At 37.5% G+C, this 12,775-nt stretch overlaps 1 protein-coding gene across 3 annotated transcripts; it reads left to right on the top strand.

The window, feature by feature from the left end:
- The first annotated feature begins 61 nt into the window (after positions 1-61).
- LOC306863873 (BCL2/adenovirus E1B 19 kDa protein-interacting protein 3-like) lies at positions 62-12,267 on the top strand. Of its 3 annotated transcripts, none has more exons than XR_013783719.1 (7): positions 174-332; positions 5,737-5,956; positions 6,612-6,684; positions 6,792-6,889; positions 7,393-7,542; positions 10,200-10,816; positions 10,978-12,267. XR_013783719.1 is itself a non-coding variant. In XM_079407445.1 (6 exons), exons 1-6 carry the CDS (start codon positions 281-283, stop codon positions 10,243-10,245), a joined length of 639 nt encoding a protein of 212 aa, XP_079263571.1. In that variant the 5' UTR covers positions 62-280; the 3' UTR covers positions 10,246-12,267. The 3 variants fall into 3 exon arrangements, 1 of the variants encoding a protein (XP_079263571.1); XR_013783720.1 differs by having other exon boundaries at positions 235-332; positions 11,750-12,267; XM_079407445.1 differs by having other exon boundaries at positions 62-332; positions 10,200-12,267.
- The last annotated feature ends 508 nt before the right edge of the window (positions 12,268-12,775 follow it).

Raw genomic sequence — 12,775 nt, 5'->3', positions numbered from 1 at the left:
CTCTGATTCCATTACGTAGTGTCTTTGTTATCAGATATGATCCCATTTGCGTCATTTTAGCGCTGCAGAAATCCTGCGCTCCCAATAACAGTTCTGAGGTCAGCCACTGAAAGCAGTTATTAATAAACTTAAAAGCACTCCCTCCACTAAGAGTCCGATCCGTGATCAGGCTCCGTCACGCGTGAGCGCGCAGGTCCAAATATGCGTGCGTGTGTGCGCGCGCAGAGTGTGTTCTTGCAGTGATAACAGTCTTGTGCAAGCCGCCCTACACAGAGCCACGATGTCCGACGCTGCTGCTCCAGCAGACAACAACGGGGAGCCTGGCTTAAACGGTATGTACAGCCGGAGCACCTCGCTATATTGCACTGACATCTATAAAATGTGTTAGATAAGCCTTTGACTTGTCTGTATTGGTCTTTTTCGATACTTTTAATTATTTTACTTAATGTAAAATGTTCTTTTTTTAGTTCCAGTCAACATTTCGGTGCCATAAGGAGGGCGGGGTTTGCTGTAATACTACTGCGTCATGTTTATTGACAAGCGTTCTGTCCAATGGCCGTTGAGGTTGTGTGTTGAGGCGGGTCTTAAAAAGTGATTGACCTGAACCTAAACCAATAGTGTGACTATACGTTTTCAGTAGGCTGGCCTAAGCCGATGTCAACAAGGCGAGAACTAGAACAACTCGATAATGGAGATTGTGGATGCTTGAACCCCCATTTTTATTCGTGTAATAAATATGTAACACACACCCGTGTTTCTCCGGTGTGTTTATAAGAAGAGGCTCAAGAAAAAAAAAAAAATTGTTCATATTTGACATGTATGGCATGTAGCAGCGAATGAGGTCTTTGTGTGATATGCGAGGTTGAAAACAAACTGGTCTAGATTTAACGTTTTAACTAATATTTAATTGGCGTAGTAGACGAAAAACCGTATGAAATGCATTTAAAAATAACTAGAATGCGAAGAAAGTATCCATTAAAACATCTAGAGCCAGACCATAAACAAATAGCTCATTATCATACAGCATGTGTGTATTTGCTAAAAAAAAAAAAACATTATTTGTCAGCCTGCTATTTAAAATCCATATCAGTTAATTCGTCATTACATATACAATTTTTGGTTACAAATAGTGGGAATACCTAAATATGCGCAGAAGTTACAGGAGACTAATAAATCTTGTTGAAATTCCTGGTATGCGAAGCTAAATCTCGCTGTCTAAATATTAAGACCACTGATTTTGGGCAGTATACTTAAACTGCCATTCACTGTAAACAGCCAATATTAATGTAATGCCGAGTGAGCTACCAAAGCTAGTCACTAGTCCTCACAGCTGTGACCCTAGCTCAGGACGCCAGTTTATAAATTATACTATGGAAAAGGCTTGACTCATGAATATTAATTAGTAGTGAGCCAGTAAGCCATTCTGATCAACTGAGCAAGCTGGCCAATTACCTAATGGCAAAGACTCGCAGTAATGAATTTAAATGAGGCTACGTGACCAAACTATGCAGTGACGTTAAAGCAGTGTCAGTAGAACATAGTTAATATTCATGAGCTGCGATTTCACCATGTAGTATTCTATTCTATTTGTAGCAGCAGCAGCGAATGTGGTCCTGTGTCTACGTGTGGAAAGTGTCAGAGAGAAAGCCAAGAAATAGAATTGGGAGTGTGAGTTTGGCGGTGAGTCGTGATATTTTGAGATCGTGAAGTAGCAGCAGTTTGGTTCGTGTAAAGTAGGTAACTGTGTCATCACGAGGAAGGGTGGTGTTGGTGTAAAATGCATGGAGATCTGTTGGCCCATGCAGAAAATATGGTTTGCCTATCTGACGTTCCTATCTTTCATTTCATATATAAAGAGGGTGCTTGCACTGATGTCCTAAAGGCTTAACAGCAAAATAATTCAAATAAATTATCATTTCGCCTTCACTTTAATTCAAAAAAGGAAAAGAGCATGGAAAATGGCAATGAAAGGCAAACTTATGCTTTTTAATGCTCAAGAAAATTAGAAATTGAATATATTATATAGTAATTAAATTATATAGGCCTGTACATATTATTTATAAAATTCATATATATTGTTATTACATTTTTACAAGTATAAAGTATTATTTTTACAGGGTTATCAACTAAAGCAATAAAACATTTTATTTACTTGAAATAAACAATTAATTGAGTTATTTCTCATTTTCACTTAGATGAAATACTAAAATAGACAGCCTAAAACCTGAAACTTAAATATACATTTTTATATAAAATATATATTTTTAAAAATGGAAAAAAAGTCAAAAACTTACAACAAAATTGATTAAAAAAAATACATAAACATAATTTATTTAAGTAAAGTAAAGTCGTGACGTATTGTCAAGTATGGTGACCCATACTCGAAATTGGTGCTCTGCGTTTAACCCATCCAAGTGCACACACACAGCAGTGAGTAGTGAACAAATCTACACACACACACACACACAGTGAACACACACCCGGAGCAGTGGGCAGCCATGCTGCGGCGCCCGGGGAGCAATTGGGGGTTCGGTGCCTTGCTCAAGGGCACCTCAGTCGTGGTATTGAGGGTGGAGAGAGCGCTGGACATTCCCTCCCCCCACCTACAATCCCTGCCGGCCGGGGGCTCGAACTCGCAACCTTTCGATTGCGAGTCCGACTCTCTAACCATTAGGCCACGACATCCCCTTAAAATGTTGGCAAAACTGTTACAGTATATTATTATGTATACTATTGTATTATAGTAGTATCAGTATCAATACTAAAATAACACGGATTCCTTGCCACACAAAGGCTTTTCACACTGCACATAACCCTGGTTTAAGGCAATTTTATTTCCTCAATGAATTTTGTGGCTGTTTTTTTCTCATTCACTAGATTTTGAAACTGTATCATCAGCACCACAGCTCCATTATCTCATAAAGCCTTTGGTCTCCCACAGATGAGGCTGACTTCCTTGGCCAGATCTCAATGCAGTGATTTGATGACCACAGCTTTCTCATGCACTAGTGCTAACTCGTGAATTTGAGAGATTGTCTCGGGAAAGTGAAATGACATCTTATTGTTGGCCAGGTTCTTTTAGTGTAACAGATGGGTAAATTTGGGCTCAGCTTACACTGTTTGTTTGACAATTTGGATGCGTCTGGCTGTGTACTAGACATGATGAGTGCTAGCTGGACGGCTTTGCCCACAGCCAAAGATCTAATAGGGTGAATCTCTCAAAACCTGTCAAGAACATGTCCAGTCTGACAGGGTCATATTTCTTCCATAAAATCAAAAGAAGGGACGAACAGAACGAACGTGTCAACTTTTAGTGGCGATCTTGTTTTAAACTTGTTTTAATTAAAAGTTGATAATGTTCTGTATTTGCTCTGAATAAACAAATGTTGCTTGGTAATTAGCAGTTTATGCATAAATTATGGCTTTTAAATATAATGTAAATTGGCTACAATTACTTGTCTTATATAAGTGTGTTTGTTTATATATATGTGTGTATGTATATATGTGTGTAAAGTTATTAAGTAGAACACCCATTTACAACATTTATAATATTTAATTTAATAATAATCGGATATGCTGTCACAGGAATGAATTACATAAAAACGTAAGAGGCTTCTTTAAAAACAACAAAAAATCTTACCGATCCCAAACTTGATTTTTTTTTTTCTGTATTAATACAATATTATAGGGAATATGTAATAAGAATTAATAAAAGTAAAATAAAAGAAATACTAAAAAATAGCAACATTACCAGACTTAATTTTTGTCCTTGTTTAAATATTTATTTTATTTTATCTTATTTTTTTTTTATCTCATCTTATCTTATCTTATTAGTTTAAGATTAAAAATGACCTGTTTTTGTAAGATTCACCCAATATCTTATTTTTCTACCAGAGCCACGCATTGATCACTTTGCAGCCGTTTCATAAATGAGCCTCTGTAATACTATCATCTGATCTTTTGATCTCTATATATTCCCTGATGACAGCCAAAGTAATGTTCCACCGTTGGCCAGAATGTTCAGCTTGCCCGCTGCCACAGCAACACTGTTTGTGTCAGTGGATTGAGACAAAGGTCAGTCGTCTCTAGCGCAGCCGAATTCACACGTTTCCCCCTCAGGATGGGACGGAGACGTGCATGCTCATCCATACTTATCAGAAGATGTATCTGAGTAGAGTCAAAGCAGACCCTTGTCACATGATCCATGTTTGCTCAACCCAAGGAAGTCATGTGGACCTTCTTTGTCTTCCTCTTTTTGTTTTCCTGGAAGTGGCCCACCAGGCATTTGGTTTATACTTAGCTCATCCTGGTTGGTCAGCAGCGTGCGCTGGGGAACCAGAGCGGTGTGTTGAGCCGGTGGTAAACAGAGGATTGACTGTGCAATAACACAGACGTTTCTGATGAGACAGCACGACAGATGTGGATGAAAGGGGAACACTGGAAGTTTAGTGCTCATCCCTGACTCACGGATGAAAGGAGGCTGTGTGTTTGTGTTGATCAGGCCATGTGTTCAGGAGTGTGTCCCTGCTCAGACTCACGTAGAGCATGCAGCGGTCGTGTCAGGTGTGAGCTTGTAATGAGTCTGAGAGGGAGGCATTTACTGCCCTTTCACCACACAGTAAATAGAAGTCAAGCCAGACCACCAACGATTTACAGGGAAATCTGCCACCGTCTGCCTTGGTTTGTTTCCGAGGCTTTCTGAATGGTGGATACATTGGATACCATATAATTTCCAGGTCACATTTCACCTCAAAATTAGATATTTTTGTAAAGAAAATTAAGTTTACGACTTACGAGTTTTATGACTGTTAAGATTTTTTGCACTGTAGTATTTTTATTTTATTTTATTTTATTCAGTTTTTATATGGAAGTATACGGAAGTCCAAGCTTTGACCAACGTTACATTTATTGGTTCAAAAATACAGTAATAAAGAGTAATAGTGTGAAATTGTATTACTATTTAAATAATTAATTTCTATTTGAATATATTTTAAAATGTAATTTATTCCTGTCATGCAAAGCTGAATTTTCAGCATCATTACTCCAGTCTTCAGTATCACATGATCCTTCTGAAATCATTCTAAAATGCTGATTTGATGCTGTTATCATTATCAGTGTGGAAAACAGTTGTGCTGCTTAATATATTTGTGGAAACCGTGATATGCATTTTTTCAGGATGCTTAGTTATAGAAAGTTGAAAAGAAAAGCATTTATTTGAAATATAAGTTTTTTGTCACCTACATGATTTGGCACAGTTTGATTATAACTTTAGTAGCAAATATTCAAATGATCTGCACTATAGTTAAACACTGCGACCTCTTTCTAAGCTGATATAAAATCACTTTGATTTAAAATAGGACATGTTCTTGCTTTTCTTGCATAACTTTGGTCAAGTCATGGCTTTGTTTTGTTTATCCATTGTCTTTTGCAATGAGCGCCATACAATAAAGACTATACACTGTAAATAATATATTGCTACTTTTATGCATTAATTACAATAATGAAAAGTAGTGCTTTTTCCACAACATCACAGTGAAAAAAAAAATCTTAATGGCTTTATCGGTAATTCCATCTTTTGATTTTGGGGTGAAATATGAACCAAAATATTAGGTTCTGTGTATATTTATTCCATACATGTTTTGCATAGCTAAAACATTTTATTAAAAATATTTTGTTTTTGAATGTTGTTTTATAAGCTTTATTATTGTTGTGATTGTTATTTGATGTCTTTTTTAGGGTCATGGGTAGAGCTTGAGATGAACAGAAACGCCGCATCTCTCTCTTCCTCCGCTGCCTCAGTGCCGCCCCCTTTAGCCCAGGTAGTAGAGGAGGATGATGGGATGGTGGGGGGGCTGGAACACGTTCCCTCATCATCTTCCATCCACAATGGAGACATGGAAAAAATCCTGCTAGATGCCCAGCACGAATCCAGCCGCAGTAACTCCTCATGCGACAGGTAGACACCATATTTATGTCTCATTTATGGCACAAAATGTAGGCCTACTCACCCTAATAATCAAACCTAACCCAAGCCAACCATGAATGAGAACTGAGTGGAATTGAGAAAACATAAAAAATGGAATGATACAAGACACAATTTTCATCTTTGGGTGAACTATCCCTTTAAGATGTTTACATAGTTTATATATAATCTGCAAATGTCACCTGAGTTCACAGCTTGAGTTTAATGACCTCATAGATAGAGAGCTGTGCTGTTAACATCCATACCAAATGACATGTGGTCACACTGACCTCATGCTGATAGGATATGGCCATAATAACCCTTATCTCCCTCAAACTCAGTGAGTCATATGATTCTGGATGTTTACTGTAGGAATACAGCGTTCCTCTCTCATATGTACACAGACTAATGTTCTATCAAACACTGTTCACACAGAAATGAAAACTGTCGTTCCAAACCTGTATGACTTTATTTGTGCTGTGAAACGCAAAAGGTGATGTTTAGAAGAATGTACAAGCTGCTCTTTTCCATACAATGAAAGCTGCTGGGACAAAATGGCAACAAATGATCATAAAATTATCTTCTGAAGTCATAGAAATGTCATTTTAATGACCATTCTTAGCTTACTTCAAACTGCTGTTTCCCACAGCCCTCCTCGACCTCACAGTCCTCAGGATGAAGGCCAGATCATTTTCGACGTGGACATGAGGAGGGACAGTCAGGTACTTCCTCTTGAGAACATTGTGGATCATCTAATTTATGGAACGTTCTCTGGCTTATCTTCATTACCTGTCTGTGCTTGTGTTTGGATGTGTCTGTGTCCACTCAGGAGGAAGTCATGGAGAAGATCAGAGATGATGACATCTTAATGAAGGATTCAGACCGGGTCGCAGACTGGTCAAGTAGACCAGAGAATATTCCGCCGAAGTAAGCACATACTGTTAACTACTATTATAGTTTGTGTTAATATTCAATCTTTTATGTCTATTGTCATTTTAATGTTTTTGTATTTTTGATAAGTATATAGTTTTTATTTCACTTTAAGACTTAGTACATCCAATTAAACTAAATGAAAATGAGAAATGTTTTCTTGGCCATTTTTGAATTCATTTTTATTTTGTTCTAACACAGATTTTTTTTTATGCTTTTAGTTTTAGTTAACTATAATAACCCTGCACTGCCCAGAAGGCTATCAGCGCCAACATCATTCTGCAATATTGCCAAATTTAGATCAGAATGAGGCATTTTATAATTTAAAACGATGTTTATGCCGTAATTACGCATTTGATGCCTTAACAAGTGATCTTGATAGGGAGCTCACTAGGTTTTGTGGCATACCTATAGTGTTTTGAGTTTTTTTCTGGCTCAAAACAAAGTTTGCAGGTGGTATGATGCTGTTGTGATGACCGATAGATTTATCTTTCTGACAGGGAGTTTCATTTCCGGCACCCGCGGCGTTCAGTGACTCTCAGCATGAGGAAGACTGGAGCCATGAAGAAAGGAGGCATCTTCTCTGCTGAGTTCCTCAAAGTGTTTATCCCCTCGCTGCTTCTGTCCCACATCCTGGTCCTGGGTCTCGGGTAGCTACTCCTTAAAACACAACCACACTTCACACATAATGTAGTTTACGCTGCCTTCAAGTGCTAAATTTTGGGAATACATAAAGTAGACCGTGACAGTTAAGTAAAAATCTTGTTGTTCCCTACATCATGCCTTTAAAGTTATTGAAATACAGCATGTAAAATTAAAATAACTTGAAAAAAATATTAATTATAATTAATTATAGACTTCGTTTCTGCTCACTGATCTTTTTATGTAGATTATAAATTCATTATATGATATTATATATCATAGATCAGTGTTTCTACAATGTTTTAAATCAACAGCTATAGGCAATTCATGTATCTAGAATTCTGAATTTCCCAGTTGTACATACAAATTAGCTTGGTCATTCATGTGCTCAAAACTTGTAAATACAGTATTTCCGACTCAACTTGAAGGGCACGTTACTTTCTACAAATGGCCTCAAAAACGCACAAAAGGAAAAAGGTGGATATGGACAGCATGCCATGCAATTTTGTCAAATCTCACAGCTAGTTTTCTCAGAATAGCTTTGAAAACACAACTCTCTTTCCCAGTGAATTGCCCGACAGCTACGGCCAGTCTTCATAGAAATACATGTTAAAACGGGGTAAAAAAGTATTGAAACTTTTTGAAAAAGCTTCAGGTGGCATTTAATGATGCATTAAGAATCCTCCTTAAGTTCCCAAGGTGGTTGAGTGCAAGCCAATTGTTTGTATCTAGTGATGTTCCTACTTTGCATGCTGTTTTAAGGAATTATATGTATAGTTTCATGTGTCGATTAAGTGATTCAAGGAAATACAATTATAATAGCCTTAAATGATCCCACATTGAGTGATACAAGGTATTCTTCCTTGTTCTGGAAGCACTGGAATTCAAGTTTGTATGTTTTTTCTTAAGTGATTGTTGTATGTGAATGTATGTTGGTATGTCATTTTCTTCTTTTGTGTATTTTATTTTTATTGTGATATGGACCAAATGGTTTGAAATAAAGAAATAATCTAATAATCTAATGTAATGTATATGCACATGTGCACTCATCTGTTTTCAATGCTGGTTAACCGCGACGCTTCATGTCATCTTCGCCCTCTTTAATAATATTTTGACAGGTCCTTTACTGCAAAAAGACGGTCACTGCGACACTCAAAGTGATGAAACTATGACACCATGTGCTTTGTAAAACTATTTTTATAGGTTTCATGTTATATTATCGGCTTGGAAAATATGTAAATGCGCATTCCCAGTAGCTGCAGCTGTATCCCTCAGTAGCCCCTCACACCCCATTCACACGGGGCGTCGGCGTCAACGCCTCTCGTTTCCTTTGAATGGAGTTACGTCAAGCGTTGTCAAACTGAATTGTGGGTCCGTCACGTCGATGGCAGAAGTTGAAAACTTTTCAACTTTTCAAGCGACAACGCAGGCGTCACTATGGCTGTTGTCACTATGACGGCGCGTCAGCACCACAGTCTATGGTTAGCACCAAGCTTCAGACACGCCCTCTGTCAAGCGTTGACGCAGACGCCCCGTGTGAATCCGACGTCACTGCAGAACAAAGATCCAGGGGGCGGGGTTGGATCCACATCTAGGGGGTGGAGATTGGTAGGTTTTAGGGGTAGGGATGGGTGGGTGTAGGGATCAGGGGGTGGAGACGGGTAGGTTCAGGTATATGTAAGGTGATAACAAGATCCAACCCCGCCCCCTGGATCTTGTGTTCTGTAGTGACGACCATATCGTAGCCCTTCCAGCCTTAACCACAAATCAGACAGAAGAGTAGATTAACTTTGGTGGACTTAAATTTGAAAAATGGTGTGTTTCGCGGTTGAAATAAAACACTTTCTGATATTTACTCATGTTCATTTCATACATTAAGTACATATGAAAAGACGATCGGTTCACGTGTTTGAGGCAATACAGTGATCTGTCATATTTATTTATTGTTTGAATTTATTTAAAAATAACTCAATTTAAAAGCTGGGAGTTCTGAAATCTCGTTTCATATCAGAAGTAACCTGCTCTGTCTTCTCTGTCGGTGTGTTGTTAGTTTCCTCTGCTCTGCGATGTATTTTTCACTGCGTGAGAACATGTGTGTAGTGTGAGAGCTGCATTGTTTGTCGGTCATGGCAACAGTAACTAGGGTGGGCGGGTTTTGCGAACGGTATGCCTTGCTCTTTCATTGGCTGTAGACACCTGACACCCATAGACACCACATGATTTCGAGTCGGTCGACCGGTCCAGATATTTGGCATGCTAGATATTTGTTTGGCGACGCGTCAGCGAGCCTCTTTGATGCATCGTTGTGTAGTTCACACATAAAGATTGAGGAGCGCCGATCACCAGCTGAATTTCCCCCGATTACAGCCCAACCTGTCTGCAAGCTTGTTAATTTGCCAATCGGGCTTAAAATCCTGTAGTGTGAACTGGTGAAGTTCCTGCGGTGGAAACGGGCTTTATGGAAGTCAATGGGGACCAACAACTGTTTGTTTCTTCAAAATTCTTCAAAGTATCTTCTTTTGTGTTCAACATAAGAAAGAAACATATACAGTTTTAAAACGAGTAAATAATGACTAAACTTGTATTTTTGGGTGAACTATTCCTTTAACAGTGAAGTGTCTGACTTTTTAATTTCTCTTTCTTTTGTCTTGTATCTCTAAAACAGGGTCTATATTGGGAAAAGACTGACAACTCCTGCAAGCTCCATTTGAACACAGATCTGATCAAGTGCCTCAGGCATGGCCCAGGAGGATTAGGGAGAAGGTTGCAGTTTGTATGAAGAAGGCCCCTGCTGCCCCTTTCTACCCCATTTAGTCTTTTCAGTAACATTTCTTCCTTTTATAGTAATTCCTTCAACTAGCCTTTCCATTTTGAGAAGCATAAGTGATAAACTTCTCCTCATTTCAGGCCTTTTTCTTTCTCGTTTACCATTTTCTGTATCCCTTTTCCAGTTGTGAATGTTCTAACACACCCTTAGTAGTACTATTTCATTTTGTAAGTATTTGGAGAATTGTATGAAACCAAATGCACACATGCTAGCTCCACACTTACTCAATACAGCTAGGAGGCAAAAAATATCCGTTTTGGTCCAAGCACATAGTTTTCACCCTCAAAATGGAATCAATCAAAATATATGACTTATATTGAAGTTATACGAGCATGCCTGAGTGCTAGCTAAAATTGTATTTATTACTATAAATGCTACCAATTTAGTTCTTTTATTGACTTCAAGGGCGGAACGCCGGGATGATGGACTTGGAAGTGTTTTGGGAAACTCATTTGGTGAGGATGGAAAATTTAATAACTCAGACATTATATACGTTTATGACTGTATCACATGTAATTTTATACCAAGTTTTGCATAACCTTTTACACAACCCTGACAGAGACAACACCTGTTACATTGAACCGTATTAATTTTTTTTTTCATCTCATGAATATAGATAAAACACCAGTTTGATGGGGCAGACGGATCCCTGTATGAAAAAAAGAGTTATTATTTTATCTGTGTTTGTTGTGTCATTTTGTTAGTTTCCTTCACATACATATCAGGACCTAGTGATTTCTTACTAGGCTTCTACAACATAGCTTACTTTGCAATACTGCACAATTTACCATTAGCATTCAGAGCTGAGAGGATCTTGCTAACAAGGACAACGGCTTCAGTGTTTTGCCATGCTATTACAGCCGTGTCAGACTTTCTGGAATTTTCTTGTACACTCTCATACTTCTCAGTCTCGTTCTGATTTATAGCATTTCCATGCTGTTAGCTTGAGGACAAACAAAGCTTTCTTCAATTTATAGGAATAGCTCATTGAAACATGACATTCTGTCATTATTTACTCAACTTCATGTTGTTTCAAACTTATATGATTTTCTTTTATCTGTGAGACTCAAAAGAAGAAGCTTTGAACAATGTCCATGCTGCTCTTTTCCATACAATGGAAGCGGATAGAGATAAACTGGAAAAGAGCCGCTTGGGTTTCTTTAAAATTTCTCCAAAAGGTTGAATAATGACGGCAGAATTTGAATTATTGTGCGAGCTACTATTCAAGCACACTTACACAGTCACAGTCACACACATTTAGTGAACTCTAGCACTCCAGCACCACAGATGACTGTGTTATTGTGGACATGAACATCCATCTTTGGGAACAGGGTTTAATTTATGATGAATTATCCTCAAGTCTAACTGTGTTTTTGTCTCTCTTTAAGTGTTTTTTGGATGTGTGAACACGTCTCCTTTAGTTTATCTGAGGATCTACTTCTCCTCGAACCACAGCTGCCAAAACCAACTGAAAGCTCAACTCTTATGAACTTTGTGCCTCGTTTTCTTCAACATGTTTGATACGACGTCCTGTCATCATTTCCTGTCATCATGTGCGTGTTTTGTGCCATAGACTTGTTCTTTTTGTTGTTTTGCACCATCTTCTTGGTGTACATGAGATTTGGAAGGTTTCTCATATGCTTTGTTTGGATTTTTTAAGTCTTGAACAATCAAGGCAAACTAGAAGAGAAGGTACATGATAGTTAAAGGTTTTAGTTGTTTTACTTGTATTGGCGTTCAAATTGTGTTTGGAAAGAAACCTTGTTTGTGGAGATAATTTCTTCAGACTGGACTGCAATGCGATGATAAAATTAATTTTAAGTTTACTGATTTGACAGACCTTTTTTCCCCCTTCCCTGTTGGACAATGACAAAGTTTTAAAATTAAAAATTTAAAGAACAATCTGCATTTTTTGTTTGTGTCCCATTGCCACCAGACTCTGTTTCTCTGTTTGTGGACATTTCCAATCTCCTCAATATTTATCAAATATATCTGCTCAAAATATATTCAAGAACCGTGCATTTTAATCCTGTTTATTAATGGAATTTTGTTCATTTAACCTAAAAAAAAAAAAAAAACTTCTGTAGTGCAGCATTAGCTTCATGCAATGTTTTTTTAATTATTATTATATAAAAATACACTTATATTGTCTTAAGTCAAGTCACTATTTATTGTCAAATCACTATCACTGTTGCTCAGTGTAGAATTGTTTTTTATTTTTAAGATTTTTATTTGTTTGGGGTACCACTTTACTCAAAGCCTGTTCTTATAATGCATTATAAAAGTAGTTTTATTGCATTAATTATGACTTGTAATACACCTTATAATGCATTATAATAATTGTAACCACATTACACTTAAAAATTCATTGTTACACTAAGCATTTTACATTTGGTTATAATTACTTACAAGAT

Source organism: Barbus barbus, assembly GCF_936440315.1.
Source record: "Barbus barbus genome assembly, chromosome: 45".
In the NCBI taxonomy this organism is placed as follows: Eukaryota; Metazoa; Chordata; class Actinopteri; order Cypriniformes; family Cyprinidae; genus Barbus; species Barbus barbus.
This window is presented reverse-complemented; position numbering and strand designations above follow the sequence as displayed.

What these genes read in the sequence shown, in the direction of transcription:
- LOC306863873 (XM_079407445.1), top strand. Translation starts at nt 281, where the DNA reads ATGTCCGACGCTGCTGCTCCAGCAGACAACAACGGGGAGCCTGGCTTA. An exon ending in ACATGAGGAGGGACAGTCAG is followed by an intron (nt 6,685 to 6,791) that starts GTACTTCCTCTT and finishes GTGTCCACTCAG; the next exon opens with GAGGAAGTCATGGAGAAGAT. An exon ending in CCAGAGAATATTCCGCCGAA is followed by an intron (nt 6,890 to 7,392) that starts GTAAGCACATAC and finishes TCTTTCTGACAG; the next exon opens with GGAGTTTCATTTCCGGCACC.